Source organism: Coccinella septempunctata, chromosome 9, assembly GCF_907165205.1.
Source record: "Coccinella septempunctata chromosome 9, icCocSept1.1, whole genome shotgun sequence".
In the NCBI taxonomy this organism is placed as follows: Eukaryota; Metazoa; Arthropoda; class Insecta; order Coleoptera; family Coccinellidae; genus Coccinella; species Coccinella septempunctata.
The window spans coordinates 17,435,211-17,452,309 of NC_058197.1; the positions used below are offsets into that span (position 1 = coordinate 17,435,211).

The window sequence follows — 17,099 nt, forward strand, 5'->3', positions numbered from 1 at the left end:
TGAAAAATTGGGCTCAATACAACTCTGTTTAAAAGATCCACAGATTGTGTAGTGTCACAGATTTATCTAGTTATTCTGAAGATAATTTTGTTTTTCTAGGGTTGGCACAGCTCATTATAAAAATTTAAAATGGCTATATCATTTTATCAGGACCGTATTGGAAAAAATGGTATAAATGCGAGTACTTCTCAGGGTTTTGGACCATATATTTCAAGAAACAAACATCATAGCTTCTGCCGACGTGTCGAACTACATCTTAGTTCATCATTAGGACTAAACATTGCATTACATAAAGTATTGCAAAAAACAAGTAATATTTCAAACATGATAATCATTATTTTATTGTAAGATTAAATTTCCCAGAGGTAACAGATCTATGAAAGAAACATTTGTGGCTAGATACGGTCCTGTCCCCGGCTGGTTAAAGTTCGAAAGCCGAGGATACCCGAACTGTCATTCCTGCTTGTCATTTTTCATTCGCGAAAAAGCAGTGTTGAGTCAGTGCACTTTTTATGTTTTTCCAGTTTTCCATTTTTTATAATGTAAGTTTTTTATATATAAATCGGCAAAAGGTTAAATTTTCGAGTCTTTTTTTCAATTTTACCATCGTTATACAGATATCATTTAGATTCTTGTTGTGATTAATTTGGTATGACATAATGCACACTCAGGTCGGTGTTTTAAAGTTGGGGGAATCACCGAACGGACTTTAACATCTGTTCGGCGTTGCCGCTTCTACTATTATGTAGCGGATTTAGATTTTTTTTTAAATGATTTCTACTGAATAAACACCCACAAATGAATCTGTAATCAGTAAAAACACCGGATATCCTTTCAATCAAGGCTGAAATCATGAGGATTCTTGAAATGTTCAGTTCAAAAATGGTTTGAACCCCAGTTTTGTCGTTTTATCGATGAAATTATATTAAAATTTCTAACATAACATTCTTGGCCCTCAACACTTATTGTCTCAAAGTATTAAAAACATAAACATGATTTCCAACAGAACTAATTTTAACCACCACACACGTGTTTCGCTATCGCAATAGCATCTTGGTTAAAGTTGGGTGGTTAAAGAATAAATTCTTGTGAAAATCATGCAGTTTCTATTTTAATGATGCTCTTCGGGAAATATTTGATCATAAAGGGTAAAAGTGAAAGAATAACCCCCAACAAACACTCAAGTGGTCTCTGAACTCCCCCTCAACTGTCGCGTCTAAAATTGGATACAAAAACTGCAAAATTCGCGTATACGTGGCCAGAGTTATGGACCTCGATTCTAACATATCATATGTTTGAAATAGACGGTTGTCGAGATTTTAGTCAGCAATCTAAAAATATCTTCCCATACGTACATCGCACCTAGCGCTAAATTGTTATAGTAGTGAAAACGCGTATCAGGAAAGGTGTACACGTTCTTAAGTCCTCCCTTCTGCAGTTTTTCATTATTATGAAGCATCTTTGTTGTGCGTTTTCGTGAATTTTTCCTTTTTGTTGTAGTCTTTGCTGGATATTGGTCTGATCGACGGTTATGATGGCTGAATCTGTGATAGAGCACGAAATATGTGGAAACTGGTGAGTGGAAAACGATAAAACTCCTTAAATTACACCCAGAAAGGGTTCAATGAACCTATATACGTATTTGGTTACCACAGCAACAGGAGGTTGTAATTTAAAGATTCTATACAAGAGGATGGACGAAATGTGGCATATCCACTTCAAATTCGAGCAATAACAAACAATTCAAGTCTTGGTTTATCGTTTCAGTAAAAGGGAAATACCGCAGAGCAACTATGTGATGCACACAGCCCATTGCGCCAGGAACATCACTCTGTGCAGGGTGTGCAAGGAGCCAATAGCCAAGGCCCAGTACGAGGAACACTCCAAGACCTGCGTTGAAGCTCCCCCAAGACCTTCGCCCAGGAAGAAAACCCCAGAGCTCCCCAAAACCAACCTAGAGAAGAGCCCCTACTTCCAGAGCAGCAAAGAAGTTCAGGATAAGAAGGTCGCTGAGAGGAGGGAGAAATACCTGGAGAGACACGAGAAGTTCTTGGACGATTCCACGTCTAAGAAGCTGGGTTCCCAGCCTCAAAAGGTCTCCGAATCCACCACGAAGGTCAAGAATGGCAAGACCTACCAGTCGACCTGCGTGGGCACCACCAGCAAGTTGGTCTCCAATGGAATTGGCGCTGTTAAGAAGGAATCGAATGGTGCCATCCCCAAGCCCAACAGCGGCCTTATGCCGTGCAGGTACTGCGAGCTGGAGTTACCAAAGGTGGAACTGGAGGACCATGAGAATTACTGCGGCAGCAGGACTGATAAATGTCTGGATTGCGGTGAATTGGTTATGTTCAAGTACAAGCAGATGCACCTGGACACCAACCACGGGTTCCTGAAGCTCAAAGATGGTAAGTTCGGATGGGGATTAACGATTAAATTGTATTTTTGACAACGTTATGTTCCAGAGCCCGGACCTAGACCGTCCTGGGAGTCCACGACCCAGAAATCGAGCTCTCCTCCGAGGAGGAGAAGATTCGAACCTACGATCTACACAGACTTTAGTCAGTTCGACCCCACCGATTATTTACCTTCGAACTACCAGATACCCAAGCCTAAGATAGAGAAAGGGGAGTCGTACAAGGAGATTTCGAGGAGATTGGATTGTAAGTTTAGTTTTTTTTAAAATCCGTTATTGTATCCCTTCGCTCCATTCTGTTTCCTCTCTTCTAATCAACATTACATCCGCAGGTAAAACAGAATACATAAGAAACCTACTTCATGACTCCGCTAGCATAACCGTACCTCTTAGGCACAGCGGTGCCATACCAAGAAATCATTTCAATCACAGTAAAGGTTAAGTTATGCCGTTTAACAAGTTTTTAAGTTTGCAGTTCGCCTGTCGGCTGATGAATGCGCTGATCTGCTTGTTTCTGCTTGCTTTACTGAGGGGTGATCCAATTTTAGGTTAGGTTAGGTTAGTGGGCATTTTCCCCCCCTTCTCTTGACAGTTGAGCTGTCATTTCATCACCGTGGACCGTGGAGATAGAATTGGATGACCCTTCGTTATCTAATCATCATCTTTCGCTTTGTTTTAACCTCGTCTCTAACTGTCGGAGGTTACTTTTTATGTTCTGGCTTGAAGTGGAAGGTATGAATTGATGTTGGAAGTTAATTTAGCCTTGTGAATATTTATACAGGGTGAGTCTTTGACTCGTACAAATATTTTAATAGTAGATTCTTGAGGTCGAAAGAAACACTTCTTCCTTTACAATTTTCTCCGAATCGGCTCGGTTTAAAAGGTACAGGCTGTTGAAAAACCACAAGAAATGTTATTTTCAGTTCTCTCACAAACGGTTTTATTGAATGAAAGGAATTTCGTTATATAGTTTTTTATTTATTTGATGAATCTTTTTCGAACACAAGATATCACCCACGCCTTCCAGTTTTCTCATTATGACCATTACGTACCATAAAAATACCAAAAATTCAAAGAACCCAACCCTTGAAACTAAATTTGACGCTATCTAAGAAATAGAGGGAGAGAGAGAAAAAGTTTATTTTAATGGCCATCGGCCTGAGGTCCTTCAGCCCTCTAAGAAATATTTGAACGTTTTGTAAAATAAAAGTATCTTCATATTTTCTTAAAAAAGTATCTGTGAAATTTTAAAAATTGGGTACTTTGGCTGAATACAACTCGGTTTAAAAAATCCATAGATATGTAGAGTCACAGTTATTCTGAAAGGAATTTTGTATCTCCAGGGGTGGCATCTCTTGATGAGAACTTAAAATGGCTATATCTTTTTATCAGGGCCGAATCGGAGAAAATTTTATAGTAAAAAGTGTTTCTTTTGACCTCAAGAACCAACTGTTGAAACATTTGTACGAGTCAAAGATTCACCCTGTATAAACAAGGTTTTCTTCAAAATTTTGTCTTCTGTAGTATCAGGAAAGAGCCAACAAATTGGATTGAGTTTTTTCTTCGAAAACTACGATGAATATTGAAAATTTGGTATGAAAATGAGCCCCTTGAGTAATCGTTGATCATAATCACACGAAATCATGAATTAGCCTTTCAAAGTCATTATTTTGAAGCGCAGATGACGCAGAAACTTCTGGTTATTGACAAAGTAAGGGGAAAACCACCAATAACCGCTTTTAAATCCGTTTTACCCCCAGTTCAGTCATCCGAACTACCAGCATCTGGACCTATCACCGATTCTGACCAAACATAACCAGATCTAGATTCTTTTCCTCTGCAGGTCCAGCACCGCAGCCTCCCACCCGCCGCAGGAACCCCCCGACGGAGCTGTGCATCCCCTGCGAATTCTGCGACACCCCCATCCCTCACATGGAGCTCATCGAACACCAGTCCGGCTGCAGACCGGACCTGTTCCGCAGACCCCTCCGAAGAGGCCAGGACTTGAACGATTACTTCGAGGCCGCCAGGGCCCCCTCCCCGGTCGAAGAACCCCGCAAATCCGACCTACCCCAACCGGCCAGACGTCAGAGAAAGCCGAAGGCCGAGCTGCTCATCCCCTGCGAATTCTGTGACTCCCCCATACCGGAGGACATCCTGATCCAGCACCAGACAGGGTGCAGGCCGGATCTGGCCCAATTGGGGGCGTCTGCAGAGGGGGTGTCGACTCCTGAGGTCGAGCTGCCCTGTGAGTTTTGCGCTGACATGTTTCCGGCCTCGCAGCTTTACAGACATCAAGCTACCTGCGGTTAGGGGTGGTGTGAGAGGGACGGGGGCTTGTGTTTTTTAGTTTACCTTCAGATTGTTGGCCCCGGAGGGGGTTTCGCAGTATTTTATAAGTTTTTGTTACGATTTTATTTGTTTTTCGAGTCGATATAACATTAAACTGGCTTTAGGAAGATTAACTGTTCATTATGTTACAATTCGTGACAATAAAGTTGAGTTGGAAGCTCTATTTTTATGTATGGTGCGTTTTTTTAGAATTATCCTGTATTTTTATCATCCGTTAATGGATATTGTGACCCAGGGACCTTGAGGATTAGGCTTCGTAAGGCATAACTTATTTTTACTCAGATCCAAACACTTCTTGGATCATGCAGCTTCTTCGAAATCCCGAAGAAACTTTCTGGAATGGTCCATTCCTGGAAGATTTCTCGAGTGTTTCTTGGTTTGTTCCTCCTCCAAAAACTCTTTCATATGGGTGCATTTTCCTATACTATACAAAGGTTCTGGGTTTGTAAGGGGTGTTTGTGTTCTCTTTTATGCGAGTGTGTTAGTTTCCTCGATTTCTTTGATTCCACAGAAGACAAGGTAGCCAACACTCGCCAGAAATGGAGCACCACTGCCACTTACTGGACTTAAGGACCTTAAGACTATAACTGTCCACATACATAATTTTACAGGCGATTTTGATAATGTTATAACAACAATATCGATTCTGTTACATTTTTTGCTCCTCCCCGTATAAATTACTTATTTTTCTAAAAGAATTTAGTGGTTTTGCACTCTGCATCAGCTCAACAATGACTGAATCTCGACCAAATTCCCTACAAACAACCAATTTTTCAACCACGAAGCCTTCATCAAAATTATGCACCCCAATCTGGAAAGTGAAGATATTGACCCCGACGAAACCTCCCATCTCCCCTATCCTCTTTGACGCGAGGCTTATGAACGGTACCGGCATTTCAAACATGTAAATAGCCCCCATTCATGTGTCGAGAAATCAGGGCAAAAACGAAAGTACGAAGGGTCCCAAAATGAGGGGAAAACTGAGCATGGCACGTTTTATCGATTCCGCCAGAAAACAGCTGACTTCGTGGAAAGCCTCAGTCGTAACTGAACAGGGTACCGAACTACCGTAGGACCTATAGTGAATTTGCTCATCGTTTTTAAGTGTCTTCAATTTTCCACCCCGATCTTTTGTACTTCGACGTTTTTCAACCTCGTAGTCAGTTAGCTTCTACACCTACCCCTAAGAGAGTTCATATTTCCCCGGTATATATGGAATGCGCCTATGGTGATGGATTATATAAGGGAGTTTGATATAAAACTAGATAAGGAGTATTATTATCCTGGGGAACAGGTTAATGGAACTGTTATTTTGGACACAATCGAAAATTTCAAGCTGAGAAGTGAGTCAAAAAGTTTTTTCGCTTTCGAGTTGTATTTTCAACGCATATATATGTTAAACACGTGTATGGGTGTGTCTATTTTGAAACGCTCTAAGTGGAGCAAAAAATAAAACCAACCAGATTCTTTCAATAAACTATTTTCCATTTAAAAACCTTGTTAAGGGAATGTTGTGCATCATATTCAATAGTTGCTTTCTTATTTCCAAAAATCGAATAGGAATCAACAAACCCAACAGAAATTTTTGTATTTCGGAATATACTCGTGAAAATTTTCAACAAAAATGCCAAATTGTTATTATTGATCATCCATCATTTCCAAATTCTTGGAAATCACTCAAGAATCTTACATTTTGCTACAGATTCTAAGACTTTTCTAGGAAATTACTGGAGATTTCTCGATGAAATTTCGCACAAGAACCGTTAATTTGCAGCAAATCTCCCTCTAGCTTTCTTTTTCGATCAACCCTTCTTAGGTCTAAAATTTGTGGGGTGAAATATGAAAAAAACATAAATATTATAATAGCGCATCCACCATTTTCGTATCTGTATCTGTAAGAATTTTCAATTTCATTTTCAATTAGAAAAAAGAAAGAGCAAAGGAAGGCTTTGGAAATAACTAATATATGTGAAAAGAATACTCAGTTTCTTTATCCAATTACTCTTTTCAGCAATAAGGATATTACTTAGAGGAAAAGCGCATGCAGAATGGAAAGTTCTATTATCAGGAGACAGAAGAACTGTGAGTATCTTCAATTTCAAGGTAAATTTATGTTGGTTTAGGAATTCAAATACCACACTCTTCTGTAATGATAACAGTTCATGTTTTTGGTTTATCCAAAACGTTTACAATTTTTTTCGAATTCGTTTTCAGGTGAAAGATGACCAATACTTCATCGACGAACGTCAGGTCATATGGGGCGAGAAGAACCTGGAAACCACGATACCAATTCTACCAAGAGGCCTACACAAATTCCCTTTCAAGTGAGTGCTTTCCACCCTTGAACCAGAAAGAAGGAAAACCAACCTCTTTCCCAATTTTTCTTCCAGATTCTCTCTTCCCGAATCTAGTCTACCTTGTTCTTTTGAGAGCAAACCCACGTGCATAAGGTACTACTTCAAGGTCACCATAGACATCCCCTACGCCAGTCCACCGCAAGGGATGAAGTACTTCACGGTGATTGGACCACATATCGACTGTATGGAGGAGCAATACCTTGTAGGTCTTTTACTAAAGTCCCAATGAACCCCTTTCTTCAAGAAGCCTGTTTCAGAAACCTGTAGTCCTGGAAGACAGAAAAAGTACCTGTTGTTGGTGTTGTAAAAAGGGCACCCTTATGCTGAGGGGTGTTCTAGAAAGATCGGCCTATGTGTGCAAGGAAAGCATCAAGTTGAAAGCAACGATAGACAACCAATCGGAGAACGAGGTGAGACTGGTAGTAAGACTGGAACAGTGCTGTGAATTTTTCATAGACAGGGGTGTTCTTGGTGTCAGTAAGGATTCCAAATACCTCGTCTTTGAATACAGGTGAGTGTTCACCTTATACTGCACCCTAATCATTTCGGGAAACGTTGAAACAATATTTATTTTCGATTTCCTTTTCTTCAGAGGGAGTAATGTGAAACCCCACACAAGAAGCAAATGGGATAGTGCCAATAGCTTAGTTTTACCGCCTATGCCAACAACCCTTGTCGGAATATGTCGACTGGTACAAATATACTATATTTTAACTGTGAGTGAATGCTTTTTGCTTCATCTTATTCCTAACAAACTAACGAAAGGCACAATATTTTTCACAGGTCAGCCTATCTAGTGACAAAGAGCCAGATCTTGTTCAAATACAGTTTCCGATAACGATTGGAACAGTGCCCTTCAGAATTCCAAACAGCAACCAAACACCGACAATAAAATATGGTCAGTTTTAATTTTTTTCACGTTCACAAGTAGCTTTTCGAATTGTTAAAATTTTCAGAACATGCTTGCTCTCATGTGGAAGGAGGTAGATACATTGGTCCAGAATTTCTCTTGGGACAAGTTTACGATGGGAACGAACACCATTTAAGGTACTTTACTAAAAAGAATAATTTTTTCTACCTTCATATTTAGTTTTTTCTCTGAAGAACTTTGTCGAATAATATCCTATTTTTTTCAGGGAACCTGTAGTCTTATACAAACCTCTCTACGTAACAGTAGACAAAAATTCAGAAAATTAAGGAACATGGCAATAATAAGCAGGGTTTTAATTTTTTCAGATCAATTCGTGAAGACTGAATATAGGAAAAAAAATAGTGTCAATTTTTTAATTTTTTAAACTTTTGAAAATACGCGAAATTATTTATATTCGAATCGGTCTATTTAGAACCACTTGACTAAAAGGAATTGCATTTGGGTGTGAGGACTCATATCCTCAAGGAAATTTAATTTAATTTTCAACTTATGAAGAATTTTTTTGTGGGAGCCTCAGAGGTATAGTTATAATAATAGAGGAACGTGGAAGAATAGATGTGAGTTTTTGTGATAGAAAACATTTAGTTTTTGATTCCAGAATTGTGTTTCATATAATCTTATTATTGTAAGTAAGGAGATTTTATTCTCTTTCATCATAATAATTTATATGGAAGATTCTAATAGTATTCTTTTTTACATTCTCAGTTTGATATCATTCAAGATGAGTTTTTTATAGAAATTATTCCACTTTGAAGTGGAATTTTTGAATATTATCTTCCCTCAAACATTAGGCACCAAAATGATAAACCTACCTAGGTTTAATTACATATATACAGTGGCCAAATTTATTGTAACATTCTAGTGTATGTTTTTATACTCGGAATCCTTGTACACATTCATGGATATAGTATAAAAATAGTATGATATTTGAAACGATCCATGTGTACACCGATTCACTGAATTTTTTTATGTCATTCAACACAAAAAACTAGTTGATATAAGTAATACGGTGATATTTCTTTAGATATGAATATTTTTTGTATGGATTTCAGCATTTCCGATTGTTTTACACAGTTTTGATGTTAATATATAGGAATAATAGGTTATTCCCGAGAAGAAAATTTATGAATGTTAACAATATGAATGTTGATATGTAGTTGACAGAAAAAAATCGTATATTTATATGGTTGTTGATTGTTTTGTGATAGTTAATAAATGTTTCCATATATACACCTATGAAGAGATATTTTTAAAGCAGTTTCTGAGGTAGTGTATGGGTTTTAACCTAAACGAACTGTCTGGGTGTTTTTTTGGTGGAATCACTACACTAGCCAGTATATGAGTCAAAGGATAAAAATATTAGAATGCGTCATTTGAAGTATCACACAGTTTTTATTCGTACTTTTCGAGATACATTCAATGTGTTACTGCATTTTCAACCACCCATTCCTAACCCTAGCTCCAATCCCAGACCAAGTCCTAGCCCCAACCCTTGCTGTTGCATTCTTTGATTCTGTTCTTGTTGCTGCATCCTCTGACCCTGCTGAGATTGAAAGGAACCAAAAGAACAAAGCATCTGGAACAGAGTTATTGTTGTTTTCAATCTAGGGTTCCAAAAATTACATAACACTGTCGAAATTGGTGGTATATCTTCTCAAATTTTTTTTATTCCCTTTTTCCAGAATCATTGGCTTTCGCCTTGTTTTAAAAGCTTCGTTTTAGAGTTTAAAAAAGAAGAGTAAAAGAATATTCAAACATAGACTAAGGTAGGTACTTACAGAGAAAACAAACAAAACGAGTACACTTTTCCAGAGCATATTCATCATTCTGATTGTTACTCGAAAAAAAATCATGGTTATTTTATAACATTTTCGAAGATCCTTATCTGATTTGCATGTCTGCAAATTGACACTCAAGGTACAACATATAATAGCTGCTATTTACCGTACAATTGGTGACAAGCTGGTGGAAATGTTACATTATTCAATTTTGCACTCGGAAATGGTGTTGAACAAAAAAAAATCTTAGAAAATGATAGATGATTGGTATAATTCGAAGGTTAGTTTGGAATGTGGGATTTTTCATTCTCTGCCTAGTCATTGGATCACTAGTTTTTCGAGTATATGCCATCTGGTACTACAGAAAACACTCCTGAAGAAGTTAGAGGCCAAGTCATTTATGATGAGAAATGGTGGAATCGCCTAGGCTGTATCATTCTGAAAAAACAACTTCGGAACTTCAACATTGCTGGATCTAAGAAGTATCTGGATTTTAGTGAAAATATGCTACACCTACACCTTGGTTTAGCGGAAACTGAAGAGTGCTGATTCTGTGGGAGTAGCTAGAAACTCTAGAGTACCTGGTGAAGGAATTCCTTGCTATTGCAAGCCAAAAATGCCTTGAACAAAAAACTTGTAGGTAACAAGTAACACAATCTACAACTACTCGTAACACTTGAAGATGTATCTACAATATGCAATCCAATACCTTTCTAGATTGTTCAAGAATCTAAATGTCAATGTGTGGTGTCGTTTTGGAAGCAAATCACTCATCTCCTAAATATACTGAAACATTTATTCATCACAAACAAACCAAACGAAACTGATACGATGAGAAACGTCCCTTCAGTGTCTCCTCCTTCTCCTAGACTTAGACCTCCTCCTGTGCCCCCTACGTCTCCTGCTATGGCACATGGCCTTCCCCACGCTCCTACCACGTTTCTTCAGAATGGACCCTCCGGCCAGTTTCTTCCTCTTGGCAACCTCAGCCTCCTTCACGAATCTGACCCTGTCCGTGGGACACATGGAGTGCCAGAGTCTGGCACCTTCAACAGCAATTTTGGTGACCGGCCACTCGGGGTGTCTGTTGCTGTAGGACTTGATGAAGTTGAAGAAGGGGTTGGTGGTGAGCTTCTTGGACATCTTCAACTACGGATTTTGGGGTAAGATCGGCTGGTTCAAGGTGTGGGGATTTGGAGAGAACTGACGGATTGTCAATGTGACATACGCTGTGAAAGGTCGTCAAAGGCTACTTTATGCCTTGATGGGCATACCAATTCTTCTCAATCAGCTTATAACCTTCATTCAGTCAGGAATGCAAGAAGTAACCAGTATGGACCAGTAGAAACCTTATACACTGATATAAACTGGTAGAGGATACCACCTTCATCAGTCTAGAAGGAAGAGTGAGAAAGTTAGGTAGCTTCTGGTCCAGTGGTGGGGCTAGCAAGCAAAAGGATGGTCTCCAGACTTTTGTGAACCCTAGGGAAGACGTTATCACGAGAATTGGAATGATCCAATTCTCAAGAAGTAATGGCATAACTACTGCAGAGATACACTGGTCAACTGCTGAACTATCTGAGCACCTTTGGAGAGGAACCATCGAATGCTAAGGTCAATCTTCAAAAAGAGGGTTACCTAAAGACTCTCTAGAGTAAGAATTGGGTAATTTTACTTGAAAAAATAGTTGATGGAGACACATTACTACACTCTAAAACATTGATTTAGGAATTGAGAGCTACTAAAGGAAGCCAAGTAGATCCAATAGCTGTTTATTGATAAATAGGTACATAGGTAAAGACGTACTGGTATGTCCAACTAACCATACAGATCCACGCTACTAAAATTTGAAATCCAAAGGGTCCAACGTCGGATCTACCCGCAGCGTCTCTTCGGCCTCCTGTGGGAGGCCTTCCTGCCACAAGACCCTCCCCTCTTGTGCTTCCTCCTCCTCTTCATCTTTGGCGCACACCTTGCCATATCCAGGTATTTCTTGCGATCGCAGGGGCTCATCTTACACCAGCATTTCGCACCCTCCACAGCGATCTTGGTGACCGGCCAGTCGCAGTGTTTCACCCTGAACTCCCTGAGGAAATTGAAGAAGGCGTTCCTGGTCACCTTGCCCGGTTTGCAGCTCTTCTTCCCGCAGGCGCTCTTCTTCGGTTTCGACTGTCCACAACTGGTCTTTTTGCCCGAAGAACACAGACCGAACATGTTTCAGCGCTTCGTCCAATTTAGAAGTGTAAAGAGCTTCGCATTCTTCGGAGACTAGTGTATATTCGAGAATTTGACATTGGCTCACTGACGTGAGACTTGTGTGTGACAAGATGGTGCTGCATCTTTGATCTATTGCGATCTGTTTTCGCAATTGTCTCGCTCTTGATCCAAGCGTTTTGGTGTCTACGAAACATGATGCAATTCCTCATAATCGGCTACTTGGTGATGGGGAATCGAAAGTCAGGATCAGCAGACTCATCTTCTTGCTTCTTGACTCAAATAAGTCCAAGTTTGAGTACTGTTCTCGTGTTTAGGGTTCACCACCAAAGAAGCAACCTCTGCCTCTTCATTCTGGATACTTTCCATAAGATTTCTTGCCTCTGAGGAGATTCTAAGAACCCTGCTCATCAAAAGCACAGCCTCCACATTACCCAGAACCATCTGGAGAAGAACAAGCCAACAGCTTTATTTACTAAAGCTACTGGAAGTTTTATAGGACCTGTTGTGACTGATGCAATTATTGATCCTTTGGATTGAACCAAAGAAATCTTCGAAAAGAAGAATATGGATACTGGATTCATGGAGAACTGTGAAGTGAGTCATTCTCTCCTTTTTACCAAACTATACGAAATTTATCAAATTTTTCACAGTGGATAAAGAGCCTTCTTAAATTTCTGGATAATTTTTCAATCGGGGAAACAGAGTAACAATAATATAAGCGCTAATTTACTCAGAAGAAGAAGTTTTTATTGAGGTGTGCCTAAAACTATAGTTGAAATAGTACAATCAAATTTTTATTCCAGTTTCTAGTTTATGCATTCGTCTTATTTAAAAGATGGGTATAATAATGGTCATAATAATTTTTATAATAATGTTTATAACAATGGTCATATTAATGTTTACACTAATGGTCACAACAATGGTGGTCATAATAATTATCTTCACATGATTCACTAGAACTGTCGTCATAGAACCAATAGAACCAGGGAAATGAGTGGACCATATTCTGAAAAATATCACGGGTTAACTCAATTCGAACATAAGTTATGAAAAAGGTTTGGTTGAAAGTAAAACAGGACAAGCAATTTCCTGTTCATTCTTGTTCGAAATTTGAAACTCATGATCCTTCGTGACATGTTATTTCCATCAACATATGGCCAAGAATTGTTACCCACAAAATCCATGATTTTTCGAGAATCTAAAATAATTTTTTAAGGTACCACATAACGACAATATTCGTTAGTTTCTAGATGTGGCGTAAGAGACTCACAACAAAATATTTCGTAAAATAATTTTCATATACTTACGTTCATGCAAATCATTAAGATGACTGATACCAAAAATATCCTTCCCATTGAGAGCATTGTTAAAACAGAACTTCTTGAAACTACCTTTCGTTCAAATCTTCGAACAACAAGTGAAGCAGGTTCAAATATTTCAGGGCTTGTCTAAATTCTCAATATCGAGAATAATCAGAATGATATTTATAATACTTATAACCACTACAAGTCGTTATGAATTTATAACTGTTTCAAATCCCCCATTGGACAGGGGTACTTGAACAGGCGCGTAGAAAAATTGTGAGGTATTGTTATGTTTAATAAAAAATGGACTTATAGCTCAAGATTTATTCGGGAAATTTGTTGGAAATCACATGGTATTTTTCATGCCTTCAGTAAGTTATTTTATATTTCCATCCAAATGGGTCACACATCCATCATACGTGATTTATCTGTCTTTCTGTGAAGAGAATAATTCAAATTAATGATAGAAATTGTTTGTAGACTTGGTGCTTCAGTGGTCAAATTAACAAAAACTAAAGAAGGCTGATGTGAACTGGTTCTTTTTTGATTATTTCTATATATTTTACCTATTGTCCTCTGCCACTACCACCAGCACCACCACCAGCACCACTTCCAGCTTTTCCTTTAGCTCCAGCGTTCATTCCAAGATTGAATTCACCCCCAACAGTTCCTTCTGCTCCACCACCTCCTCCTGCACCCCCTTGACCCTTACCGGGAAAATTTGGTGGAGCCATTGCCACTTGGGCAGAAACAACGCTCTGGAAAGAGAAACCAAATGAGGTACCACCAAAATTATAGAAGGAAATAGATTTCGAATAAGGGAAGAAAGTAAAAACTAAACAAACTTTGCTCAGACTCACCAAGCTCAGGAGGAAAACGAGAAAAAGAACTTGAATTCCACGTTTCATGTTGACGTTTAACGAGAAATAGGAATTTTTCGAGTTTTTATACGGAAAAGATGGTTATCAAATCAATTATTGCCATTAATTTGAACGATTTCACCTTTTAATTCGATTCGACAATGTGACAACAATTAAAGGTGTGATTATTTCGGTCTAAACCGGAAAATTAGGGCTCTTAATTTGATTTATACATACGCTATAATTATTTGAGAGCTTAAGATTGAGATGCATCTCCTCCTGAGTAAGGTTGCTCAGCAAAATAATGATTTTAATACGTGTCTAACTATTTTAAGATGAATTTTTGAAAATATTAAGTTTTAACGTTAGGGCTGCACTAAACACAGGGTGGGCAAACGAAACATGTTGATATAAAATAGGTATATATTTATAATTGTAATATAAGGTAGGTAAATGTTTAAAAGAAAACTACTTAGGGAATTTTTCAAAGGTCAAAGTTCGTGTAGTTTTTCTTCCAGGAAAATCATCGTAGATCTAAAAGTGATATATATTCTGAAAGAGTTCTAGTTAAAACCAGAAATTATAGCTCTATTATTTGTGTTAAAACTATACACTGTAGCACTGTTAAAACATTCAGTTTATTTCATTCTGAATATTGTAGAATCTGGAGCGTTTAATATATCTTCATATTTGTGCTAATTAGAGTGATTGTATAAAGGTAATGAATGATAAGACTTCAAATCATCATTTATTGAGACAGAGGTTCAATTGTACAAAAATCTCAACCATATCTTCTCCTTCTTCTTCGTCTCCTGTAACATTCAACGTAGTTTTGAGCCCAATTCCTCATATACTGGTCCTCCAAAGTTTCCTTCTCAATTGCATCAGAAGAAGTTACTTTTTGCACAAGCTGTTCGACTCCATCCTCGTCTCTCAGTGGTGAAGTATGTACCTGGTGTTTCTGTACAAAAAATATGTTAATTCTCTCTTCAATTACAAATGAGTATGCTAATTATTCCAGTTTTTTATTTTTATTCGAGTTGAAAAAGCATCAATCCATAAATCTATAAATAATGAGAGCAAAGAAACAGATATGAAAAAAAAAGGTAGGTTTGCATTTACATTTATAGTCTTTTTTATCTCATTGGCATTTTATAAGTGTATCAGTTCATGGAACTCTACTATATATGAATATCTGAGTTATGAGTGATGACTTTGTGAAAAAATACTTACATAAAAAATAAACACAACGAAAAGAGCTAAAATCAGAAGTTTCCTGCAACACAACATCGCTCAAAGATGTGTTTGTGAATGAATTTTCTGGATTTTCATTCCAGCATCATCAGAAAATTATATTTAATTTTACATTGCATGTTTTCTCATACAATTTCCTTTGCACCAGCAGGTACAATAAAAATATATGCCTGCATAGTTAAACGTAATTACTATCACATTAGTGTAGAGATACTCGCGGAAATCCACTTTAGACATGAATGAAAGAGGAAAATTCCTTAAATCATTTGAATAATCTCCAAAATGGACCCATGAAACCAAAACCTTGAAAAATCAGCCAGTTTTCCTTAATAGTTCATTATGTTTAAGACTATCGCAGATAAAACGATAAAGCGAGATCTTCATCATGATATATCAATGCATAGGCGTAGAAACCGATCGGAATCCCAACCTCCACGCCACTGGAGAAAAGGGGTTTCAGATCTCTAATCCCTCGTTGGACAATTTCCATTCAATTCTCGACAACACCATTGTGTGTGACAACGATTCCAAAAACAGGAACACACGAATTATTTATGATTAATTGCTACATTTTTACGCTTGTCGAGAAAGGAATTGAAAGGGTCCATGTGTGAAGGTCAATGTCGATGATCAAAAATTAGGATGCCCGAACAGGAAGCAATAAGTTAGAATTTCATATATTATGCGAATTAAAAAAAAAACTGCGACACTCGCCGATTACCAAAACATACACGGTATTTGACACTTGTCGGAAAGAGTAGCAAGCATTTTAAAATGGGCACATTCGCATTTTGCTTGTGCGTTTTTATTGGAAACATGCTGGTGAGTTTTTACACGACTGATGGGCTTTTGCGCATCCACCAAATTTTGGAATTTTGAAAAATCAATGGATTTGATCGATATATGTTCTTGGTCTCTTCTTCGAGATTTCCCTTATCCATTTTCAATCTACTTCCAAGAATATGGCTAATTTTTAACAGTGATTCAGGAGTGTGAGGGACCTAAAGTTATCAAATTATAATTCAGCATTTTTTTGATGGATGAAGGTTTAAATCATAGTGACATCCTCTGGTAATTTTTCGATCTCTAAACCTACTTCTTTGCCCATGGTAATAGGTCTCTATAGAAGCCCAGAATGGGACATTGCCAACGAATATCCTGAACACCATGAAAACCTCAGTGGAAGCTGCTGGTGCAGGTGGTTTGAAGCTCGGTCCCATGGGGTTATTTGGTGACATGAATGGACAATTCGGTGTTAAGGTTAATAAAGAAAGCTCGTCTGCCAACTCTGCTTCCCTCGTTAAAAAAATCAGGAGGGGAAATAGGGAATTAAAATTCAAAAACTTTGGTAAGGGAAGTTCCTTGTCCAAGAATGATCCGAAAAATTGTTATGGACGGTATGGTGGTTATGGACGTCCAATAATTATACGTAAGTATGTACTGTACTTGAATCTCCTAGAGAAAATGGGAAATATTTTTATCTAGGTAATGGTCCCATTCTTACGAAAAGTTTCAGATATAGTTTTGATTGTGGTTTTATCGATCAGTTCAAATATTGGATGAATGATGAATCATTTCATTACAGCAATTATTGTATCAACCACAGCAGCCCCAACAACAACTACTGCAG

General features: G+C 38.1%; 5 protein-coding genes across 10 annotated transcripts in view; 2 read left to right on the forward strand and 3 right to left on the reverse strand.

Moving 5' to 3' along the window:
* Nucleotides 1–17,099, reverse strand: part of LOC123319966 — a 451,417-nt gene that overhangs the window by 189,713 nt on the left and 244,605 nt on the right. The window lies entirely within an intron of this gene.
* LOC123319902 (TRAF-type zinc finger domain-containing protein 1-like) lies at nt 478–4,941 on the forward strand. Of its 3 annotated transcripts, XM_044906968.1 has the most exons (6): nt 478–542; nt 1,501–1,575; nt 1,768–2,408; nt 2,466–2,663; nt 2,749–2,853; nt 4,260–4,941. In XM_044906968.1, exons 2-6 carry the CDS (start codon nt 1,532–1,534, stop codon nt 4,727–4,729), a joined length of 1,458 nt encoding a protein of 485 aa, XP_044762903.1. In that variant the 5' UTR covers nt 478–542; nt 1,501–1,531; the 3' UTR covers nt 4,730–4,941. The 3 variants fall into 3 exon arrangements, with proteins under 3 accessions (XP_044762903.1, XP_044762902.1, XP_044762904.1); XM_044906967.1 differs by lacking the exon at nt 478–542 and having other exon boundaries at nt 1,363–1,575; XM_044906969.1 differs by lacking the exons at nt 478–542; nt 2,749–2,853 and having other exon boundaries at nt 1,370–1,575.
* On the forward strand, nt 5,804–8,386 carry LOC123319921 (arrestin domain-containing protein 3-like). The gene is made up of 9 exons (XM_044907007.1): nt 5,804–6,111; nt 6,780–6,850; nt 6,983–7,092; nt 7,159–7,327; nt 7,383–7,636; nt 7,718–7,841; nt 7,909–8,023; nt 8,082–8,172; nt 8,262–8,386. The coding sequence occupies exons 1-9, from the start codon at nt 5,994–5,996 to the stop codon at nt 8,320–8,322; spliced, it is 1,113 nt and encodes a 370-aa protein (XP_044762942.1). The 5' UTR covers nt 5,804–5,993; the 3' UTR covers nt 8,323–8,386.
* Nucleotides 9,429–14,334, reverse strand: LOC123319970 (glycine-rich cell wall structural protein-like). 4 transcript variants are annotated; one of them, XM_044907078.1, is made up of 3 exons: nt 14,216–14,334; nt 13,922–14,113; nt 9,429–9,632 (listed from the first exon to the last, which is right to left on the reverse strand). In XM_044907078.1, the coding sequence occupies exons 1-2, from the start codon at nt 14,261–14,263 to the stop codon at nt 13,922–13,924; spliced, it is 240 nt and encodes a 79-aa protein (XP_044763013.1). In that variant the 5' UTR covers nt 14,264–14,334; the 3' UTR covers nt 9,429–9,632. The 4 variants fall into 4 exon arrangements, with proteins under 4 accessions (XP_044763013.1, XP_044763014.1, XP_044763012.1 ...); XM_044907077.1 differs by lacking the exon at nt 9,429–9,632 and adding an exon at nt 12,950–13,057; XM_044907076.1 differs by lacking the exon at nt 9,429–9,632 and adding an exon at nt 13,665–13,791.
* On the reverse strand, nt 11,591–12,169 carry LOC123319967 (protamine-like). The gene has a single exon (XM_044907072.1). The coding sequence runs from the start codon at nt 12,046–12,048 to the stop codon at nt 11,710–11,712; it is 339 nt and encodes a 112-aa protein (XP_044763007.1). The 5' UTR covers nt 12,049–12,169; the 3' UTR covers nt 11,591–11,709.

Bases quoted from the DNA above. Each gene is read 5' to 3' on its own strand.
- LOC123319921 (XM_044907007.1), top strand. From the start codon at position 5,994: ATGGTGATGGATTATATAAGGGAGTTTGATATAAAACTAGATAAGGAG. The intron at 7,842-7,908 runs GTGAGTGAATGC...TATTTTTCACAG, and splicing joins AAATATACTATATTTTAACT to GTCAGCCTATCTAGTGACAA. The intron at 8,024-8,081 runs GTCAGTTTTAAT...TAAAATTTTCAG, and splicing joins AACACCGACAATAAAATATG to AACATGCTTGCTCTCATGTG.
- LOC123319967 (XM_044907072.1), bottom strand. From the start codon at position 12,048: ATGTTCGGTCTGTGTTCTTCGGGCAAAAAGACCAGTTGTGGACAGTCG.
- LOC123319902 (XM_044906968.1), top strand. From the start codon at position 1,532: ATGATGGCTGAATCTGTGATAGAGCACGAAATATGTGGAAACTG. The intron at 2,409-2,465 runs GTAAGTTCGGAT...GTTATGTTCCAG, and splicing joins GTTCCTGAAGCTCAAAGATG to AGCCCGGACCTAGACCGTCC. The intron at 2,664-2,748 runs GTAAGTTTAGTT...TTACATCCGCAG, and splicing joins GATTTCGAGGAGATTGGATT to GTAAAACAGAATACATAAGA.
- LOC123319970 (XM_044907078.1), bottom strand. From the start codon at position 14,263: ATGAAACGTGGAATTCAAGTTCTTTTTCTCGTTTTCCTCCTGAGCTTG. The intron at 14,114-14,215 runs GTGAGTCTGAGC...TTCTCTTTCCAG, and splicing joins TCGTTTTCCTCCTGAGCTTG to AGCGTTGTTTCTGCCCAAGT.